The sequence below is a fragment of the Triturus cristatus genome, chromosome 8, assembly GCF_964204655.1.
Source record: "Triturus cristatus chromosome 8, aTriCri1.1, whole genome shotgun sequence".
Lineage (NCBI taxonomy): Eukaryota > Metazoa > Chordata > Amphibia > Caudata > Salamandridae > Triturus > Triturus cristatus.
In genome coordinates, this window is record NC_140591.1 from 1043743842 (window position 1) to 1043768029 (window position 24188).

At 41.8% G+C, this 24188-nt stretch overlaps 1 protein-coding gene across 2 annotated transcripts in view; it reads left to right on the forward strand.

Annotated features, from left to right (window-relative positions):
* The window catches only part of LOC146805363 (neuroligin-4, X-linked), a 791723-nt gene that overhangs the window by 348917 nt on the left and 418618 nt on the right, over window positions 1-24188 (forward strand). For both annotated transcript variants that reach the window (XM_085622591.1, XM_085622592.1), the window contains exon 4: window positions 622-1438. In XM_085622591.1, the coding sequence (XP_085478717.1) occupies window positions 967-1438 (472 nt within the window). In that variant the 5' untranslated portion in view covers window positions 622-966. The remainder of the gene's footprint in view (window positions 1-621; window positions 1439-24188) is intronic.

Here is a 24188-nt window from a genome sequence, read left to right on the forward strand (position 1 = left end):
CCCCTTCTGTATGTCCTCTGAATACACATCCCATTTTATAATCTCCTCTTTCACATTAAAAACTGCCAGTATTTTAGGACAAATAGGTCTGCCATTGTGCACCAGAATACACATGTTATGAATGGGACTTGGGTCACACATACACAATAAAATCTATCATATCATGTCTGCACCTATTTTCGCAGCACTGATTTACCTGGCATACCAATATTTTATTTGCAACCCTGTGTAGATATTTCTCGTATTAAGTGGACTGGTAGTGATAATAAAAGAGAGAAAAAAAAGAGTTCATATAGCAACCTTTGACAGTCTCCTCAAGTATTTTTGTGCTGCAGCCTTAAGCCACTGCCTGCTTGTTGAACAGGAAGATTATGAGTCTGAAATACACGCAGAAGCGATTGTTTGCTGTAGGAAATGATTCTGGGAATAACTGAGGTTTTGTAGGTATGCTGTGCTAAAAAAAAAAAAATCGCAATTATAAACACGGTTTTGCTTTTAATACTGCTGAAAATGTAGCCGTGCAAAACAGTACAAATCACCCATCGAAAAAACTACGAAGCACAGAAGTTGTCTGGTTGTTTTACATCACTTGTCTGAACCGTTTGCTTCTCTTCTTCACAGGTCGACTGATCTGCCTGGAACTCCCAGCAAGGCATCATTTCACGCAATGCTGAGCAGACAACTCTCTTCTGCAGGGAAGTGAGTCAAGGATCCAAAGAGGCCTGGAGATCAGAGATGGATTACTCAGAAGAAGGTGCCTTTTGTTCTGAAACTAGAATGAGTTAATGGCAACGACACAGTTGTGAAGGGAACCGCGCACAGAGGAGCCCTGCAACTCTCAAAGAAGAGGGCAATCCTTTGCACCCTCTTTTCTTTTTTCTGTCGCCAACACATTTTTTCACAGAGTTCACTCCTGCGCCACATTTCTGTGGGGGGGGCGGAACCTTTCTCATGTTGATGTAAACAATGTCGAGGCCAAAGGGACTGTCATGGCTGTCTCTCGTCTCTCCCCCGCTTTGCGTCATGGTGAACTGCTATGCCCTCATCTGGATAACAGTCCTAACAATGAGGTTCCGGCCTCTTGATGGTCAAGCGCAGCACCCAATTGTAGCGACAAACTTTGGCAAAATCAGGGGCACGCGAACGCCTTTGCCCAACGAGATGCTGGGGCCAGTAGAGCAGTACCTGGGAGTTCCCTACGCTGCCCCTCCAACGGGCGAGAGGCGATTCCAGCCTCCAGAGCCGCCCTCCTCCTGGACCGGGGTCAGGAACGCCACTCAGTTCGCCGCCGTTTGCCCACAGTACCTAGACGACAGGTCCTTGTTGAACGACATGCTGCCTATATGGTTTACGGCCAATCTGGACACTGTCATTTCCTACGTTCAAGACCAAAGCGAGGATTGTCTTTACATGAACATCTACGTACCCACGGAGGATGGTATGTATACCCACACAGTTGTGGCTACCAACAGCGCCAACAGAGTAAAAATACACTATTAGAGTACATTTTATAAAGTCGAAATTGTCATACAAACTTCTTTTCTTTTCCTCAAATTGATATATAAACAGTAGTTGAAGGTCTTAGATTATCCTCAGTAATTTCTGTAAATTGAATATCAGTCTGTGGTTTTTAGTTTAATGTCACCGTGCATTTCTTGTTCTTCTAAAACACCCATTGATTTCATTATCCCTTGGGACAGAAAATTAGAAGTGTCAATGTGTTGCATTGAGTCTATTTGTGTTAATGTGGACTCCTCTTACAATGTTAGCCAGACCTGCTGCTCGATTGTGTCCCTAATCTGAAAATGACTGCTTCTGCAACCTAATTAATTGCGCCTGCTGACATTTCAATGGCAGTTAAATTCCTTGGTGTTTAATTGGTGCAATGTGTTTGGTAAACTTAAAGAAGATTAATTATATGTTGAATTGCTAAATACCACACACCCACACAATTAGAACAGAAGAGGAAAATATCACTCCAGCGGCCACTAGAGTGTTGTAACATAAATTGCTGGTCATTATTTAAAAAAAACACAAACAAAAAAAGAATTGCTGCAATTTTAACTCCAATTTCTTTGATGTCTAATTTTTTTTTAGGTCTAGGAATTAAAAGGTGGTCCATCTAATAATGCCTTTTTTCTAATCGGTGAAAATGGAATAACCTGGGACAGTCACCCTAGGATGGTCAGAGTTCCAAATGATGTTACACAGAAAATTACATTTTTTTTACGTCTGGGATTTTATCCAGTACATCAATTTCACATTACCTTTTGAGACAGAGGGGCATATTTACTAGAGAAGTGACGGAGCGTGGCATTATCCTCTTTGGCTTAACTCTACGCTCCGCCACTTCCGAAACGCAGGGCTGCACCATATTTATGACAATATGGTGAAGCCCTGCGTTTCCCCCTGCGCTGGCGCTAAATTTAGCAGCCTAGCACCAATGCAGGCACCCTTGCACCACAGTGCAAGGCTGTCTGCATTGAGGGGAAGATTGTTTATGTGCAGGAAGGTCTCCCTTCCAGCACATAAACAATCTTTAAATGGCGTTTTGAAACTTCTATGTGTGCTGCTTAATGCAGCACACATAGAAGTTGCAAATCGTCATTTTTTGTTTTATTGTTTATGTGCAGGAAGGGTCACCTTGCTGCACATAAACCATCAATGGCAATTTACTGTTTCTATGTGTGGTGCACAACTCAGCACATAAGGAAACAACAAAAACGAGGAGAAATAAAGCATTTCTCCTCGTTTTGCCTGTTTAAGATCAGGTTTTCCCTCGTCTTAATTTTGGGGCTGCCCCATATTTAAGCTGCCCTTGTAAATATCACTGGGTGTTGCGATGAAACGCTCACCACACCAGCCATTGCCCTCCCCTTTCACGCCAGGTAAAGCGTGAAAGGGTGCCTCATTTACAAGGCAGCGTTCAGCCACGTTAAGGGGCTTATCGCTGTCTGGTAAATAAAGCAAAGCTCCTAGCGCCACCACAATATCACTAAAAGTGATGTTGTGGTGGCGATAGGGGCTTGTAAATATGCCTCAGAGTCCTATCTTAATTGTGCAAGGTTGTGCACGCACATGCACGTACAGCCCTGCATGTGTGCGAGTGTGCATGAAAGTGTATGCCCTTATGTTCAAGAATAGAATAAGACGATTCTCTCCTCAAGAAACGAGTCAAACAGCCCTTTCCCCTTACAAAAGCAAAGCAAAACTACTAATCTTAATTTGGATAATAACACATTTACAATTATGTGTTCACATGTGTTCACATTTAATTTGAGCATTAATAAGCTTGAAAGCTAGTGCATATGAAGGACAAAAGCAACAAGAGAGGTTTGAATGGTGGTATGAAGGGGTTACAGACCACCCACCAATGTGTTTATGAAACAACAAAACTAGCAATTTCAAGCATTTACAGGTGCAAATTATTTCACATTGACAGGCGATATGAATAGCTTATGTTGCTTATGTCTCCGTTTTTTCCGCCCAGGGTCACATTCGAAGAGTACAGATGTTTTACTAAAAATGCAGTTGCCCAACCCACCCAGATGTGTGATTAACACCGAGCCAAACACCATTTTAAATTACTTTCCAACAACTATGTCATGAACAAGCTCCTGTAGGCACATTACTTTAGTATGAGTTCCATGAAATCTAGGAGATTCACATTATATCACGTCACTGTTAGCTGGTTAATGAATCTGTTGTTATGGAGACAGACCATGAAATTATTTGGTTTTCAATAATTTGATTTATCAATTTGCTGCCCCAAGCCAATAGGGAACATTACCAAAGGCCAGCAGTTTGTCAGAATCCCCCCTCCCCCTCTATTAGCAAATATACCTCACCGGCTGTGGCTAATTATTGCATGTTTATGAAATAAAACCCAAACATTCACTCAATATTTCTCAATTTCTCTTTTTAGTTTATTCTTCCAGAAGTCGAAGGAAGAAGGCACACAAAATTACAAAACTGATCACCTGTTTCACTCTTTTTGTACATCCTGCTTTAACGAACATAACTCGGTCTTGTAGAAATATATTTGTGATAGATACTCACATGATCAGAAATGTGCTCTATTGCCATCATAAATATCCTGAAACTAACCTCCACACTAAAATCCTCCATCCACTTTCTCCCTTGTAACCACCACTGTGCCATATCTCTGTGTTGGCCAAATAATGACACACGCTCTCTTTCTGCATTCTGCCACCATGCCCATAACAATCAATTAAAAACATCTGGTGCCATTTTTGTGTTTTTAAAAAATGTTATTGGACAAAAATTATAAATATTTTATTTTCTGTAAATAAAGTACCCTCTGTGGACTGCAGAACACAGACGCTGGGCTGCTTTCCATTCACTATTGCCCCTATAGTAATTCTGTGATAAGCCAATGGCTTGTAAATGGGAGATACCTTTTCCCCTCAGGCTTAAGAGTAACGTTATGAAAGCCACAACTATGTAAACAAATCATTAAATTAACCAGTGCTTAATTTGTAAAATAATAAGTGCCAGGGCACTTACCAGGAGGCCACTGCAGCTTGCAGCACCCATTGCCCCTGTCATCACTGCCAAAACAGCTACTAGCCATCTCTCTCGCCTGAGGGGGAGACAGTTCAGATTATTTCAGGTCCACAAAGCTAGAGGAATGGCTTGGGAGGCAGGTGTTAGTAATTTTGTACGTATATTATATTCATAAACAACCGTTGTTATGCTCATTTCCAAATTCGATGAGCAGCTACCATGTGGCAGACTGTCCTAAGCGTGGCATTGATAATTAAGTGCCGGTGCCGAGCTCCAGAAACCAATTAAGTGCCGGTGCTGAGCACCGGAAACCACCGGCTCAAATTAAGCACTGCAATTAACATATTTCACTACTTTGACCTAAGTGTCCGAGTGCAGCTGATTGTGTTTATCAGGAAAGACTTTGCATACACAGGTCACCTGTTGTTCGATGGCGTGTTAACGGGCATAGAAGGTAATGGATGGCAGTGTCATGGGGATGTCTTCCAGTGCTGCCAATGAGATGTCTTTTAGTAACTTCTCATTGGAACCTGGTTCTAGGGGAAACGTAGGGCATTTTTAGGTGGAAAATTGATGTCAGAGCAGTGAGAAGCAGTGCTGAAAGCGTTAAAAAATTGGTGTAATATGAGCAGGCGTGCAACACCCATTGGGCTCCTCGGGCTTCAGTCCCCCCCCCCCCGTCATGTGTGTCAGCCCGGGCTGAGACAGCTTCACGGGTTGGCGACCGTCTAATTGCAGCCGCACCCGAGTACTTCACAGGTCTTTTAAAGACCCTTTACTTGTTAATGGGGCTTTTGGTGTTTTCACCCTTTCTTAGAGCCACTCTGCCTATGGCTGGAAGAATTAGCCCCCCCCGAAATCTTTTTCGGCCCCCCCCCCCGAAATTTGGCTCTAGTTGCCCGCCTGAATATGAGCCATAAGGCCATGGGGTAGAGTGGGGTAGGGGAGAGTGGTGGGGTGCGAAGGTGGGCGGGGGCAGACAACAATGCAGATTACAGCGTCTGTCAGCTCGATAGGCGCAAAAGAGAATTAATTCACTTTAAATGGATTACCAAGAGCAAGTTTACATTAAATGGCATGCCTCATCTGCAAAATAAAAGTTGACTCAAGTTCTCTATCGTTTCGACTTCTTGAGGGAAGTCAAAGATAAATTGAGTCTTTACGTGCTAGGATATGCAGAGAAATGGCTAGATCAGATGGGTTTATGTCAGTGCCCTCTTCTTATTTCACATTGCATGTAAGTATGTATGGTACTGCACAGCTATGTTAGTATGCATTAGAACACGTGCCTATACATAGATTATTGAATCCAAATCTGCCTTTATGCATAACTATATGTATGCAGACATGTCTGTATATTGTATGTCTTCACGTGCGTTATTTATTTGTGTATATCTGAAAGCGTGTTGGTATGTTAATATACGTTTTTGCATGCATATATGCATTAGTTCACAGCAATGTCTCAGATACACACGACCTATGCTAAATTTCTGCAGACAAAATAATTGCACTCTGCTATATGGCAATGAAGTTGGAGGGACACATTTTATTACATTAACAACAAATATGGACTACAAATCATTTTAATGCATGTTGTAAAGGGAAGGTTACATTTTTTGCAGAACAGATATTCCTGATCCTTTAATGAACAGGATGTTGCCAGGCACCTTGTGAATAAAATATGAAATAACAACTCACCGCGTTTGCATCTGCCCCCACTCCCGCCCCCAAGCGTCTTCCAAACTTCGTTATTATAATGTGGAGAATGCTATTCATCAAAGAGACCTCGAGGCTGTTTCTGCTAATGAAACCCACTGTTTCGACAGAACGAGGGTGTTTTAAATATATTCCTTTGTGTTCTTCAAGAGCTACCAGTAAAGGCATACTTGACTACACTTATGCGACATCAGTTACGAATTATTATTTCGTGGCGCACAAACACGCTCATCTAAAAAGGCACCTTTAATGTCTGCCCGTAGTGCTCAAGCTGGGCACAGGATCGTGTCAGAGCTCTCCTTAATGTTCAATGGCGCACTACGAAAAAAGGGGCTAAAAATGCCGGAAAAACAAGGGTCGCAACATGCAGCTGGTCACCGTTCAGCCATCATCTTTTCTCAAATAACTGCCTGTAAACGCTTTAACGAGGGGAATGTTTGAGGCATACAGAAATATTTAAGGACCTAACAGTGTTTGCCACTGTTCAGAAATGAGTGATTCATTCCTTTGAGAGAGAACAGAGCCCACTTTCCGAGCTGAGAGGAAACCGGCCATCACGTCGACCGGAACTCATTCTATTCGGGCACGCACGTGGTCACGTACGACCCTTCGGTAATGGATTGGGTGCGCCAGCAACAGAAAAGGGAGGGTTGATCTCTCAGCAAGGTCACTGGAAAGAGCAAAAGGCCATTCTTTTCTTCAACTGTCCCAAAAAAACCATTAACTCCCAGGAAGCAAATGTGGCATTCCCAGGGTAGGAGCTGTTCAATGAACAAAGAATAATAGATTGTTAATATAGAACCTAAAAATAACCATGGCGAAATGAGGTTGTAGTCGGAGAAACCCAGAACAGAATGGAAAATTATCTGAAATGAGTGAAGAATTCATTTCCAGAAAGGTTTCTTTGTGCAGAGCTTACACAGTGGAGGCGGTGGAATGCTGGAGAAAGATTCATGTATTGGATTCTTTTTTAAGTATCCAGTCAATTAACCCAGTGTGGGATATCGGCAAGCAGTGTCAGAAACACAGGTTCAAATCCCGACACAATCGCATTGGGCGTGCAGTAGGGAGCGATTCATGTTCCTTTTATTAAATAACTACACATTTACATGGCTTTAAAGGACGACATCATTTTTATTTGTTATTCAGATTATTGTTTAGGTTATCTATATTTTTATTGCTCTGGCACATACCACCACAGGGTCGGACTGGGAACTCTAACCAGCCATGGCTATTTTGTCGCACCGATCCCCAGTGTGAAGCACAGTGCTTTTGTTACTGGGGGCCGATATCGCATCACGGCTGCAACACCGGTCCCAGTAACAAAAGCGCCCCCCACCAGACAGGGGCGTACCGAAAATTGAAAGGGCCCCCCTGCAAGGTACACAGAGGGGCCCCCACTCTGGATTTAATACGGAGCTGTCAGGCCGGAGTACAGTGCTGATGGGGCCTCCTGCAGTTCGGGCCCCCCCGCACCGCGGGGGCTGCGGGGGCCTGTGTTACGCCCCTGCCACCAGTGGAAAACCGTCCCCCAGCATTCCAGCCTCCCGGGGTAATGCTAGATGCCCGCTATGGTCTGTCCGGCCCTGGTGCCATCACTTACAACTGCCGGTCCGCTAGGCTTGTTAAGCATGTTACATAACAAAACATTGATTTTAACATGTTACCCTACCAGTCCCGTATGTCTGCCTCCGCCATGGTCAGCTCCCAACACATTTTGGCTCAAATGTTGTAAGTCGCTTGTGTTTCATGTGCTCACTTTTGTCCCTTATACCCCTTTAATAAGTAGCTATTAATAGAGGGTAGCGGACCGATGACAAACCCCAGTTTGAGTCGTATTGTCAGGAATAAGTCTCAGGACCTTGAGGTACTTTGGGCATGAGACTGCTCTAAATTTGTGCACCTAAAGCTGTGTCATTGACTGCCATGTAACATCTTTGGCCCTAAGGTTTTTGTCTACGGAGAGAGTTAGGCTCTCTATAGTAAGAATGTCCCAGATTTATCGGAGCCAGGCTGAGAGTGAAGGTGCCGTGTTCTTGCCCCAGAGTCTGAAACAAAGAAAGAGAAGGACCCCTTTGGGTCAAAGTGTATAGGGTCACACAGACAAGCAAACAAATACAATTCCCCTGGGACCAAACTCAAAGACCCCTTAGGGGTGTAAATTGTGCAAAAGCTGCCTACAGAATAAACAAATACACAACAATATATAATTTATTAAATATAAACACAAAAAGAGAATTATTGATTTAGAAAAATATACAGAAAAGTCATATATCACAGAGACTAAATACGCTAAAAAACAACCAATAAAATATATAAAACTTAATTTCATCTAATCGGCATCCTCTATTCCACATCATCAGGTATTGAATTTATATATATTTCTAGCGCTTTCTGGATTCTAAAGTGACCAGAAATATGCCTCTCAGGATTACGAGAGGAGTACCTCTGGACACTGCCCCAGAGTGCCAAGACTACTTGCCCAGCTGCTACCAATGCCATACTTAGCTGTTTGCTCTTGGTTGATTTCGGTGACCTACCAGATGGAAATGGCCTGCCTAGCAGACCTACCCCAGCGCCCGAGCACTGGAGTCACTAATCACTTTATCCATGAATCTTCCCAATTTAGGGCATTTCCACAGCAGGTGGAGAAGAGTCACCATAACTCCACAGCATCTCCATAATAGCGTACTCTTAGCGCTATTCTATTTCTCTACTCGCTCCAGAGTAATGTACAGATGAGTCAGTATTTTGCACTGGTTTTCTCGTGTATGGCATTGAGAGAAAATGTGCGTGCCTTCTAAAACAGTTTACCCCAGTCCTTGAAAAAGATGACCTCGTCAAATTCTTTCTCCCATTTTTGTTGCCGTGGTGTTTTAGTCTTTTGGGAGGGTATCAATGAGGAATTTGTATAGTGTGGATATTAGTGCCTTTGAGTGAGGGCCATTCTTAGGCCATCACTCAGTTGGCGTGAGAGCTCGTGATACTCCTGCCTTCATTTTCGGGTGCATAAGCCAATATTGCATTTGTGTGTATCCAAAACTCTCAGTTTCTGGCAAGACAATTTTCTGTCATAAGGACTCAAAAGGGGTAATCTGGGTGCTTTTAAATAGGAAGCCTTCCATCAAGCATCCCCTCTACCTCCACAACCTAAAGTTTGGCAGGTTGATAGTCGGAGGGAATTCAGTCTTGAAGAAAATAGAGATAAATTGGGAGAGGAAAGTGTTGAAGCCATTCCTATGTGCCACTTTGTACCAGACAGCAAGAGTGACCCTCGTGATTGGGGACGAATATAGCGCCCCCAGCTTCTCTGAGTCCTCTTCAAACACAGGGTCAGCCAGAGTGGTGTTCATGATACAGGGTGTGTCGAGGTCTTCTTCTTACCCTACTCAACCAGGAAGCACAGTTGGGTGGCTTGGAAATATGAGACCAAAGGGTAATTTACTAAGATTTCGCACTGTGTTTGCATCACAAAAGTGATTCAAATTGACGTAAAATCTTTTTTTTCCAATTTACTTTCCTGCACAAAACTTGCTTTGCACTTGAACGTGAAAACAAGAGTAAGTCATTTTTATAAGCCCTTTGTGTGTTCTATGCAATGTGCAGGAGTTTTTTATTATTGTCCCCTCATTGTCTGCCTGGGATAAAGCCCAGCTGGTCAGTTCAATGAATCTCGGTAGGTAGGGGCCCAATCTAGCAACAAATATCCCTGTAGGGAGCTTCACATCCAGGTTGAGAAGTGAAATTGGTCTAGAGGACGGACACAATGATGGATCCTTCCCTGATTTTAATATAACTATTGTTATAACTAGCATATCCCAGTATAATTTATACAAAAATGCAGTGTACTCATCTGGTCCTGGGGATTTCCCCATTTGTTAATTTTGAGATAACTGCTATGACCTATTCAGTCTTTATAGGTTTGCTGGAGTGAAAATCAGTTTGTAATTTAAGAGTTGTCAGTTTACCATTATCGGGGATAATTCCAGCTCTGTTTATATTTCTGGGATTGTATGGAGTTTTGCTGTTGTTTTACAGAGGATCAGGAGCGCTGCATCACGTAAATTATAATCCCAACCACTGATATAATTTCAGTCAATAAAGATAGTTTGGTATGAGTGAAAAGGATTTATCAATCAAATCTTCCAGTAAGATCATCTTATGAAGATCACAAGTTAATTTGTATTAATTTCAATGATACAGAAATCAAAGATCAAAATTAGTCAATAAGATCATTAAAAAACTGATTAAGCATGCTCCATAAAGGAAAGAATCCCTATTCTCAGAATCGGGAAAAGGAGTCTTTCAGAACCATAAAGAGTTCTAGTTCGTAAGAATGAGAGAAAAGCATAAAGCTTCAGATTAAAGTCAACTCAAAACTTCAAGAATAATCAATCAATCAAAATATCTTTATTTCGGCAGAGGACATAAAACTCCCAATAAAATCCCAAAAATGCAGATTAAAAAAGATAATAAACGCAATAAAACAACATAATATGTAAAATAACAAATAACAGCAAGAATTATATTGTTTAAAACTTTACGTACATCTGGTACCAGCTAGCAACTGAAGGTAAACAGTAATTGGTCCAACAAACCCTTAGCACCCATCTAGATCCCAATCAAGCAGTGCTATTTCAGCTCTTCAGGCCCCTTGAGTAAATATTGGCCTACTACAAATTTTTGAATTCAGACACATTTCATTTTTCTTTAAATCTACATGTTAGTACTGCACGTTATTATGAACTATATTATTTATCAATATTATAAAAAGCGCTCACCCAGGGTTATCTATTCTTTTCTGTGTCTTCTGAGGGAATGACCATGGTAGATGGCCTAGGAGACAGTTTCATTGTCACATCATGCTAATGTGCCCCCTGCGGTACTATCCACCTAAACTGTCTCCATATTTAATTTTGATTTCACTTGTATGGCAAGAAGTTTCCCGGGTTTGTCAACTAATGAAAAGAAGTGTATGCAGGAGGGTGTACATCTCAGTGTAATTCCTTCTGTTGCTGTCTAAGGTTTACAACTTGCCATCATATACTATTTGATGGGGCACATTTGTGGTCGGCTCTAGAGTGTCCTTTTGTTTCTTTTCATTTTCTTATACCTAGCTCCCATTGCAATTATTATACCCCTCAAGTAGGTTTTTAGGGAATCTCATAATGTTGAGACTAAGATATCCAGGCTGTCATTCTCCTGTATATAGTGAGCCATCTCGAGTTGGAGCTCTGCCCTATCAGTGGGGTCCTTCAGCAAAAATCAGTTCGACCACTATGTGTTCACTCTTAGGGGGAGAGTGTTTACATCCAATGTAATAGAGATAGGTGTGTGGTCGGACAAGTCGATCAAACGTATGTGTACTGTAGTAACAGCTGCTATTAGGCATCTGGTTACTAGTAAGTGTTCAAGTGGTGCGTAAGATTTATGGCCACCAAATAGAAAGCAAAATCTCATCCCTGCTTACTTTTGTCTTGTGTGTGTCTCGCCACACATCATGCTGGCCAATATCCAGCAGCCAATCCTTGAATGAGTCAGAAGTCGACCCACTACCCTTCTATTTCTGAAGGGCTCTATCCATCGCATTATATATCACTATATTTAGGTCCTTATTCCATGATTCTTTTCCACTGTGTGCCACTGACTCCCTGTTCTGTCATGGGAGCGGTTCAGGGTTTCTCTTTGTCTGAAATCTCCAGGATCTGCTGCGTTCCTTGTGGGGTCTTAACAAAGTGTTTCTGACCTTGCCACTCAAAGATCAGCTGGAGTAGATGTTCACAAAGATAAGGGGTCTTGTGGCAATGGAGGTGGTCTGTGATCTGTCTCATACCACAGCGCCTCTGAAGTGTTGGATTAGCTATATCATTGTGGAAAGTCCATTTGTGGCCTACATAAATGACCTTACCCTTTGTACTAATATGCGCCATGAGAGTTTCTTTTTCATCAAAGAAATGCATATGAGTGAAGATGTCAGGTTCACCTTCTTCTGCTGTACACTTGGGTTGGTTCTGCGAGAGCAATCTGGGCATATAAGTGGGTCATCAGGGTGGCCCCTGAGGTGGTGTAGGGATTCTAGGCATAGGTTTGGATGTCTTAACCTTCTGCTCCTTGCAGGAGGCCTCAAATGTATTTGTTGTTATGCCTGGATCTGTTTTCTAGGCCCTCTTGTTTTAGTGCCAGTTCATCATTTTTGTGGTCCAGTGCCAGCAGTCTCATACCTAGTTGATGAGTATCATCTGACCAGATATCCATATTCTGTTCAAGGTCATTTAGATTGGTCCTGAGATTTGATATGCCCTCCTGAGTGCCTCTCAGGTATACCTTAAGATCGCTGTAGATTGTGATGACCTTTATTTACTGTAGAAATTATTCCAAAAACTCTTGGGAGATGCTAACACCCCCTTGGCTAGTGTGCCCGACCACCCATCCCTAAATACAAGACCCCCTTAACGTTGGTACTTGGGTGCAGCGATTTTGACCTCCTTCTGCAAGGGGCATCTATCATCAGCCAGCCATGGTCCGTGCAGGTAACAGCGGTGGGGCTGGGTAAGGGGGATTTCGAGGGATGATGCAGAGGGAAAATTAAATAAATAATTAATTTTCCCTCAGCACCGTCCCTTGAAATCCCCCCTTACCCAACCCCACCGCCCCACTGCTGTTACCTGCAAGGACCACGACTGTCATCAGCCACTTATCCTGTCTCCTTGGTAGTGCGTTATTTAAGCTCAAATGCACGCCAGGTACCATGGCTTGTCCTACGGAATTGGATTGGTTCCAGGCCATAGCTAGGACAGTAGGTCATAGCTCTCTGATTCTCTTTCTGTTTCAGGTAGGTTCGGGGATGCACATGCCACCTCACTTTCAGACTTGGGTCCTCGTGGTTGGAGTGCAGACCCTCTTCACTTGGGGCTCACTTATTCTTCTCTAGCACCTTCAATCACTGTACCTATGCTCTGGCACTCATGTCTTGGAACCCTCAGAAGTCTCTTTGAATATATCAGGCAATGGCAGGACTCCATTCTTGAGGGGCTGAGGGCCTGTCGGTGCAGCTTGCTACTCCAGTCACTCACTGCACGATCTGAAGACAGTCAGTTCCTGAGGCCCTCGCTACAGAGTTCAGCAGTCCCTGCTCCCTTGCTCCAGGCTCTGCTACATGGACTGTAAAATTCCACCATGGTGCATTTAAGATGACGGACACTTTACGAAGCGCCAACTGCCTGAACAATTACTGTACAGGACACTGGATCCAATGCTCGGGACGCCACAACAGTGACTTTATTGACACTGGGTGTTCCTTCTGCAGGTACTGAACCTAGGGTATTTGTGGAATAATAAATGGGATGGAGAGGAACACTCAAGTCTGGCATCTCCTCCATTCCCCTGATGGCCATGCCCCCACTCAGAATATATTTTATAACTGCGCCTATACTAATCTTGAACTCCATTTTTGGTGACACCCTCTGGGTGGTATATTCTTCGACAGGTGTGTAGAGCATCCATTCAGGAGGATCAGGTTAACTCCAGATTTTCAAATTTTTGATCTGTAATACGTTTTTATGTAATTCGTAAAAGTGAAAACCCTTTTGCACAGGTGAAATCTTGGTATGGATTTTTATCTCCTGGATCAACATTTGATACACGTTTTATGATATCTTCATTTTCTCAAACAATGTCATCAAAAAGAATGATTCATTTTAACAGGAAGCTGAATTGGAAAACAAAGATATTATATGAGTTTGAGACAGCAGATAGATCTGTCTCGAAGCAAACCCAAAGATACTAGTAGATGAAATAAATTGTGCCCAGAAGTTGACAGGTGGCACACAATGATTCTCACACTGTAAGGAGTGCACATGGCAGGCTAAAAGGGGCAGAAAACAACGACATTGATGTGTTTTGTGACAAAGTTTCAACGTCAGGTTGATCTTGGAGAATACACAGAGACAAAGTATCCTAAATGTATTGCGTTGCTCACGTTTTGTGCTACATGCCATGCACTGGGCTTAAAGTGTTCTCAACCCCACCCAGCAAAGAAGTGTCCATGCTACAACCCGCCCACATAATGCTTAGAAGACAACTTGGATTGAGTTACTGTTTGCAGAAATGTATTCAATATACACCTTGTCACATTGAATAGAAGATTCAGGTGGTTCTCAATGTTTTTACATCAACTCCTTCATAACATATATGCAAGATGTTTCAGGGAAACTATCCCTGGCTTCATATGTAAGTAAATTTATAGATGCATGCTGCATCCCTTTATATCTTTAAATCAGAAGAAAACAGCTCTAGCCTCCTTTGCGTATGTGAACAATTATGCTCAAGATGGGTTTTCTTTTGCTTTATTCTCTTTGGCAATTGCATCAATGCACTTAAAGTAAACTACACAATTAATTCCTAAACAGGGATATATATCATGAGATCGTATTTTGGTACTTGTGATACTTTTCTTGTGGTCTCCTGTTTGAGGTGTCCATGTGGTGAATATATGTGAATGAAACACCATGTATTGAACTGTAGGTTAGTTGGGGATAGACCTATGGACTATCTGGTGTCTGACATGGCTTAGAACAGTTCTGTATATTGCTTTTGACAGCAAAGGCCATTATCCAACTGAAACACTGGCTGAACTGGGTGTTACAGCATGCCACTCCCAACAGAGTGGTATGGCATTGAAGACTTGAGGGACTCCAGTCAGCTGAAGATGAAGACTGATAAAATTGAGGTCTCGATAGGCAAAGAAGAGATGGTCTCATCAGACCTTCCATTTTTGCCTGGTAATAAGTGAATGTATCCCACTTGTATAATGATAGTAATTGCTGGAAAGTTACAAAAGTACTTTCCACTCCCTTATTTGGGATAGACATATCCTTGCAGAGAATGCTGTGATTTTCTCCATGTAGAATAACTGAAGTGTTTTCTTCTCAGTTCTTACCTGATTACAAGTTGTCCTCCATGCCATACTTTTTCTAATCTCTATCCACAATTATCCATATCACTCACATGACATTTTGATCATATTTAGGGACCTGGTTGAATGAAGAATTCAGTTAAAGTATGCATGCACTGCTCATTAAGCACTGTATATCTTTCCCCCCTAGTTTCTTTGTGGTAAACAAGACCTTTATGTCTCCATGTTTGCCCTCCACTCAACACAGAAAGAAGAGCTGAAAACGAATCTTGATCACAGGAACTGCAACAGAGAGAGTTTCTTCTCCCACTTTCGGGAAGACATGCCCCATTCGACCTTTGGTTAACAAGTGTAACCATGGACCATCTCCGGGTTCACATAACCTTTATCAATGTAGTCAACATTTAGCACAAAGAAGGAATTTAGTATATGTGTTATTTACTACTTTTTGGAACATAGATCCCTTAATGCATGAATGTAGGAAAGTGCCTCTTTTTTCATGGTTAACCCCACTTTTCGCCTGATGCTTGATGTGATTTTGAATTGTGAGTGCACTGGATCCATGGGAACCAAGTCTCCAGTGCCAGTTCTCTTTCTTAAAACACTGTACATTGATTTGCACAGCTCCAGCTACCCTGTAAGTCCCTTGTAAGTTGTCCCCTGGTGCCTAGGGCATGGGTACTGAAGAGGGTCCTCTGGGGCTGCATCACTGGTTGGGCCCCTCATCAAGGCTATGCACTCTGCCATTGCAGGCTGCGTGTCGTGGTGCAGGAAAATCTGACGAGTCTACATGGCACACAGCCCTGCCAGCCTTCGCCAATTGCCTGGGGCATCCCTTCAGACTATTGGTACTAGTCCTCAGCACGTCACCAGTAAAGACCGCCAAGAGGTGAAGACTGGCATGGACCGTGTCAAAGCAAATCACCTTGTCAACCAAATGTTGCAGCAGTCAAGGTGGTCACCTCACCATAAATGGGCCAGACGACTGTCACTATAAACTGATGGCCCTGTGGTGGATGAACCACCAGGTCACTGGTTTTGAAAGTACAGATAGCTGTGGCTCTGCTGTTGGGAATCCAGTTTTTGCTATGACTCTGAACAGAGTGGGTGCACTTCGAGTTTGGCAGGGCAGGAGTAGCACCAATATAAAACCATTCTTCCATTCTACTAATCTCTAAATTACACCCCAAGGGCCTGATTCACAAAGGGCCTCCGCACTCGTGGTGGAGAATCCACAGTCATTGGGGAGTGTCTACTAATTTTAAGTGCAGGAAACTTTTGTGAATATGCTGAAATGCTGGCTTAGATCAGGTCATTCATAGACCTATGAGAGACACCCCTCTTATTATTAAACGGAATTCTTCTAATTTTCAAACTGAACATTTTTTCACTGGATGCAGGTGCCTACCATTGCGTGGCCATATAGGAATGTATTTAAGCACAATTGTGCTGGGGTGCAGCTATGCCACAATCGAAATGGTGGCTCCTAGCGAAGCTCCACAAGCTTTTCCCCCTTTACGACTACTTAACTAGGTCTAATCCCTGTCTAGTGATATGATTTTTGCTTTCCTATAACTGCATGCAGCACTGAACACAGAACTGTGAGCAGTGCTGCACGACACTGGAGGGCGAGTGAATCTCGACTGGAGAGGGCCTACTCAACATAGAGGGTTTATTACCTATTGAGCAGGCTTTAGTTTCTTTTTCATCATTTGCATGATGCATTCATCCTATGGGGTCTGCCTTCTGCCTCTGTGGCCCTGCTGCGCACCAGGGAGGTACTGGTGCTGCCATGAGTCACCCCGCTGGCAAGCAACGTCCCAGCCTGACGGAAGATGGCAGTGGAAAGAGAACCCTGAAGGTGTCTTCCCCGTAAGTAATCCCCATATTTACAGCCACCTGAGGTTAGCAGAGGGCTTTAGTGACCAGATGCCATTGCCAGTGACACCAGGATGGGCCCTTGCACCATGTGGCCACATTTTGGAATGGGGACACTGAGTGGGCCTACACGACGTATCCTATATAACTAAGATGGCAGTGCTCCCATCTCCTACGGCCCCGCAATGTTGATGCAAGGTTATGCTGCCACCTGCTGAAGGTTCTCAGATATACTTAGGGACTTATTTATGAGAGCCCTGTGTCACTTTTGCACCTCATAAAGTGGGACATGCGTGATGCAGGGCTCTAATAAAGAATTCTGAAGCCACACAAAGCCACACTGCATGGCTTTGAGTGGCATCATAAATCCTGAGTAAGGCGACGCAGTGCTAATCACTGCACTGCCTTACTCTGCATCTGGGAGGCGTTCTATGGGTGTTGTGGTAGGGATTCACCAAGCAACACCCATGGAATTTGAGGCTGCCCCAGATTTGCTAAGTGATGTAAACCTGGGAAAGCGTAAATAAAATGCCTGCTGAGGTAAGGAGGAGAAATATGCTTATTTCTCCTCGTTATTGCCTCTTTCCCTGTGTGCTGCATTCTGTAGTTTGCTTTTCAGCAGGGAAGTGCCCCTTCCTGCACAAAAACAACCCTGCCTGCAATGGAGGCACCCTTGTATTATTATGGTGCATTGGCGTCTACATTGGTGCTAGGCTGCCGAAACGGCACCAGCACAGTCAGAAAGAACAGGAATGCACTGTATTGCTTAAATACGCAGCATTTCAGCTCTTTCACTTTGGTGTGGAGCCGCACAGCAGGGTGCCTTGTTGCGCTCCCGTATGCAAAACGCATAAATTAAGCCATTAGTGTTTATGGGCCAACTCTCTGAGTCCTAGAAACCTTTGACTGACCACGGTACCTCTATAAGAGGACATGTTGCACGGTACATATAGATTCTTCCAACAGGGGCTATGATTGCTCCTATACATCTGATAGCATTGTGTTTAACTGTTGTAAGACTTTCCCGAGGGCCGCAGGGGGATTTTCCACTCTGTCATACCAGGATTTATTATCTGTTGTGCGAGAAGCCCACCTGTCTCACCTCAAACATGTGTATTGCCCTTGGGCTAACTCTCTGTGTAGGAGGAGATTGAGTGAGGGGCAGGGGATAAGGAGTTATTTTGCAGAGAGGAGGATAGATTAGGTGAGTTCATCTAGCTTCCAAAAAAGCAGCCTTTATAACAAGCCCTGGGGCGTAGCAAGTGGTCCTTCCTACCAATAAGCCATGCCCTGCTCTTCCCCCTGTTTCGTCTGCAAGCACGTCTGGCTTGATTCTTTGAAGATTTTTCTAGCGAAGGATAAGTGCTGGAACAGCGTGGTGATCTTTGCAGACCTACATGACGCTGAGATATGGAACCAATTAGCAAAATGCACCTTAAAGGTCAAAAAGCCTGCAGGCTGTTTCGAAATTAAATAGAATAAATGAACATATTGCAAACCGCGGACCTTCAATTAATTAAAACGCATGAATATCGCGAGAAAAAGTTCACAGATCACAGAAAGCTACTTGCCCAGTGCATTGCAGAGTGACTCAGTTGGTTGCCAGAGCCATTAGAAGGTGAAAATATGAGATAAAGTATTATGTACATAATATTTCTTTCTTTTAGGTATGTGTCCATTTAGTTAAAGGCCAGGGAAGCCTCCCTACTTTTCGTCATTTGCAGGCCGCAAGACTCAAACAGATTTTCTAATGATTTTCAAACCTGCTTCATAGCAATAAAATAAAAAATGGGAAGTTGAAGGCAGCACAGAAGCAAATGACTGTAAGCAAGAGTAACAGAGACACAGCAGTGACGCTTGTAAAAAACACAAATATAGAATTAAATACTAAAAAACTGTACAATTTAAAAAAAATACCACATAGAAATATCTGGTTCACAAAAAAAAAATCTATGATCAAGCACTTGTCCTCAAGTTTGCTATGACTGGAGATAGAATGGTATTTCAATTAAGCCCTACAATAGTTGGAAAGCAAGTCCCACTAGATTTGGAACATTTTTTAAAAGTTGACACGCTCATATTCTTGCATTTTCTTTACTTTGCAGATTCATTTCAACATTTAAATTTGAAGGTAATTTAGCAAATTCTATGTTTTCATATGACACCCAATGTTGGGGTTACCTATGTTCTTATTGGGGGAAGGATCTGTCACCTCAGGAACAGATGGTCCTTATGGAGCAGGATCATGTCTGATTTGCATAAAGTGGGCCCTGTCTGAAGTGGCACACTGAGGTAAAAACGATGGACTGGAGTGCGTCAACTGCCTATAGCCAAGAATTTTCAAGCATACTACCCATCATCTTTGTGTTTGCCAAATGCTGCTAGCCATTAATCTAGGACTCCAACAATTTTGCTTTTTATCAGTGCAATATGATATGAATATTTGAATATTTGGACCTAAGTAATCATGCAGAGCCTTTGGCTATTAGCAGCCCGTCAAGTTTTACCACGCCCATGATCTGTCAGCTACGTAACTCACACACGCCCCAAAGACAGTAAAAATGACAACTACTTAGGCTTATCCTTTTGGAGTGTGTGCCTTTTCTGACAAGATAACATTTAAAGGGAACATGCCCGTTGCATTTTAGATTTGTTTATTTTAGGAAAGTGTTATGGCTCAAAAGACCACTTTCCAAATACTAAAAAGCCCCTGAGTGCCTTCCTTTTTCTTAATCTTGCAACATTTCAGAATAGTTGCAGAAAATTACTTGAAGTTACCTGAAAAGAAAATCTGGCATTTTGCACAATTTTTTAAGCACTAAGTACATTTTAGTAGTCACAATTGATGTGAAAATTCACTTCATGTTACAATAAAGAGCTATAAAAACACAAGTGCCGCTAACGAGAGACTCACGTTTTTTCAGTTTGTGTTGTTCCGGTGCTACTGCACTAAAAGTTGGTGCACGGATGCCTACATCACGGGGATTATTGTTTATGTGCAGGAAGGGTTCCATAAACAATTAGAAATGGCGTTTTTCAACTAATATGTGTGCTGCATTACCACACATGGAACTTGCAAAACATAATCTTTGTACATTATTTTTTATATGCAGGAAGGGACACCTTCGTGCACTTAAACAATTACCAGAGGTGATTTCCTTGTTCTTTGTGTGCTTTAGAATGCAGCACGCATATAAAGAGGAAAACAAGGAGGAGCAATGAATACATTACTCCTCGTTGCACCTCCGTACGCCTCCCCTGGGGAGTCGTAGCATTCATACGGATTTCCATGTTTACGAGTTCTCGTAAATCTGGAAATGTGTCTGGTTCCATGGGTCTTGCGTGGGACACCCACAGCAACATCCATGGAACGCCCCTTTCAGGCAAAATACTGTGCGTATAGGGGCTGTATGTTCAAGGACAGGAAAAGCCATGCAGGGTGCCTTTTCATGTCCTTGTGAATATGGGGCATGAAAAAGCTCTGGCGGTGCGTCACAAAAAGTCACGTGCCGGTGGTGCAAGGGGCTTGTAAATAAGCCCACATGTTTATTCCACATCGTTACTTTTTCCATTTCAAGAATACAGTAAATTATTTGGTTATTTATGCCTACTTTTCATGACAGAAAACACACAGAAATTATATTGTTGCAGGAAATTCAACACTATAATGAGGGAAACAGCCTTTAGGATTTTGTGTGAAGGAAATTATACCTGGCTTTGGGAACGCTGCCAGTGTGTTCCCGAACAACATTATGCATGTCAATTAGTACCGCCACGGCTGAAGGGCTTTGTTCTTTTCCGAAGTGATTCTGAAGGTTAACATGCTTAAGCAGTAGAATTTTATTGCAGCTTAGTAAAATGAGGGGCTCTAAAAGACATAGAGCACCAAGAACCGATTTTACTCAACCATTTCATTTTTCTCGCAACTGTTCATGGAATGTTTTAGGCTGTGTTTATATGGTGAAGTGTGCTGAAAATGACTGTTTTTTTATTTATTTTTTAGCACTGAGCATCATTTAGGAACACAACATCAGATCGCAGACGTTCCAAATATCATTGCTAAATCTTCCAGCTCGAAGAGGCCATCTTGTATTTTGTCTCAAAAGCCCATCCTCCTCATAACTTTTTCTCGCCTTACTCTTATCTGACCTGTCATGGCCTATCACTGGTCTTAACCCATGATACATAGAGGGAGAGAGAACAGTAAGACACCCGACCCACTGTCAATGTGTTCCCTCATTCTCACCATACTTACATGATTGCATTGACTCCTGGCTTGGACATAATTAAAACCACGTCGCCATTGTTCTCTTCTGAATCTACATAACTCCCTTCCTGTCTATTGATAAGGGAAACTGAGGCAGAATCACATCATTGTGTAGTACTTTATAAAAAAAATATGTACACATTAAATAAATGAAGCCTGTTAGTGACAATTAGCTCTGAAAATTTATCACAACATAGCACATGAAAATTCTAAACTGCATATATGTTAAAGCTTCAACAACTGACATATGCGTTTTACTTGAATATGTTTGTGGTATGGTTTATTGCTGGTCCAGCTCTCACAGTCTTGCCCTTAACTGGATTTCCAACCGTGAGCATTTTCTTTGATGTCAAAAGTGATCTGCTGCAAAAAGCAAAAGCTAGAGCTGTTTTTACGGTTGAGTTTAGTGATGTTATTTTTGTTTCATGGCATCGCTGACTTCAGTGCATGGTGCACTATTTAAAGGGAGAATGGAGCCCTAGCCTGGTGTGAACTGCCTATTTTCCCCAGGGATCATGCTTGGTGTATGACATTGGGTTTGATCTGGCACATTATATGGCAATGTTCTGCTACTACAAAGTCTGTAAAACAGAAACATGTGTGCATGTATGTGGCGGGATATGTTTGGTGTACAATACAAAAACTATTGACAAAACCATCCGCGTTTACCAGCATTGCTAACCACCCAAGTCATGGGACTTTTGTTTTATCTGGTATATGAGGCCTGAAACTGTGATTTTCTGTGAATCTTTATTACAAATCCTGACTGTCTTATGGCGACTAGGGCGAGACTAACCAAGCAGGTTGTGAATACATTGAGGAGTGAATACTTTGATTTACACAAAGATCTTAGATATCTGGGCGTTCCATTTTGCTTCAAACTCCATTTACTTTCTGTTTATGTTTTCCATCAGACAGTCAACTGATCTGAGCCAGCAAGAACAGATGTACTGAACATTGATAATGCTTGCTGAAGGTAGAAGCGGGATCAATGACTTATGGGGCTAGGGTTAAAAGTCATCGTAGAAGCACAGCAGGTAAAATGGTAAGTCAAAATATGGATTGCAAAAATATTGTCTGACATAAATATCGTGGCCTAAATATAGTTTACAAAAATGTTGTTCCATTGGGTGTAGCTGTCCGATTGTTAAGTCCAGTGTGACTATATTTTTGTTACCAAAATATTTAGGGCTCTACATTTTTGTCAGACAAAATGTAGTCCATGAGATTCTGACAGCAAGCAATCAGATAGTTTTATTGAGTTAACTGAAATGACCCCTACGGGACATTAAAAGCTACATTTAAGGTCGCCCTTCCATTTTTAAATCTGACATTTAATATTTATTTTTTCGTTTCTTAGAGAGTTTTCTAAAATGGCTCACATCTGCCTTGCAGCCACTGCAGAACGCTCTGTCATCCATCAGTGAGTCGGTTGTGCGAGAGATGAAAGCAACTAGAATTCAATAAAACATGGCTTTATCACCTCTTCATATTTCTAAGTCACTAAAATTAATTGTTTTTAATTTTAGGTTGAGGTTTATCTCTAAGCGATGTGCTTAGTCTCATTTCAATTTGAAGGAATGTTTGCCCCCACTTCAATCTGTAATTAAAAAAAATGGGAGGCGAGCTACCAGAGACACAATGAGCAGAAATGTACATTTTGCAAACATTTATAAGTGGCAGACATTTAAAGTACATAGTAGCTAGTATAATTATGTTGTGTTATATATTCATATCTCCCATGGTGCTCTCTAATAATTCTACCAAAAAGAAGGGACTACTCACATGTATTTTTTTCAGTATTATAAGAATAAAACTGAGACCCTGGGTCCTGGACCTTGATACATTCCATTATTTTTAATTGTATATGATTTTATGGTTTTAAGTCTAAATGTTGTTATTTTAAATAGATTGTGATTAAATCTGTGTATGGCTATAATACATTTTTTACAAATAACTATTATAAGAGGAAATTTCCGAGCATCAACTTGTAATAACAATATTAGGGTTCCTATGGCACACCTTCATATATTTAGTAGATCTATAGATATTAAAGATCGAGTTTATAGAGAATGCAGGGTACAATTTTCCCTCTCCTTTTTCATATCAAACAGAATATAGTGGCTGGAATTCAAAACATTAATTCGACATGATCCAATTTTAGTGAACAAGCTGTATTTCTTTATTCTTTCTTTTATTTTTGTCCGTGAAGTATTTTCATTGTTTGTCATAAAATATTCTCAGCACATTATAGCCAACACGTGTTTCGTCTTGTACTTAGACTTTCTCAAGGCTGGAATAATAAACATACCAATATAAGTATAAAAACTCAAAAAGACAAACCCATACAACATTTAAAATATGCCAAAAAACATATCCTTTAAATAGAGTGACAAAATTGTCACAGGAATGGTGGCATGAACAATAACACTCTTGCAAGGAAAAACACCTACTGCTCGGGCAACTATTTCTGTGCCAACTTTTTCTGATTGTCCCATGGATACTCTGTCCTGGTCATTCTATAATTTCTTAGGTGTTTTTCCTTGCAAGAGTGTTATTGTTCACGCCACCATTCCTGTGACAATTTTGGCACTCTATTTAATGGATATGTTTTTTTGGATATTTTAAATGTTGTATGGGTTTGCCTTTTTGAGTTTTTATACTTATATTGGTATGTTTATTATTCCAGCCTTGAGAAAGTCTAAGTACAAGACGAAACACGTGTTGGCTATAATGTGCTGAGAATATTTTATGACAAACAATGAAAAATTTCCATGGACAAAAATAAAAGAAAGAATAAAGAAATACAGCTTGTTCACTAAAATTGGATCATGTCGAATTAGTGTTTTGAATTCCCGTCACTGTCTTCTGTTTGATATGAAAAAG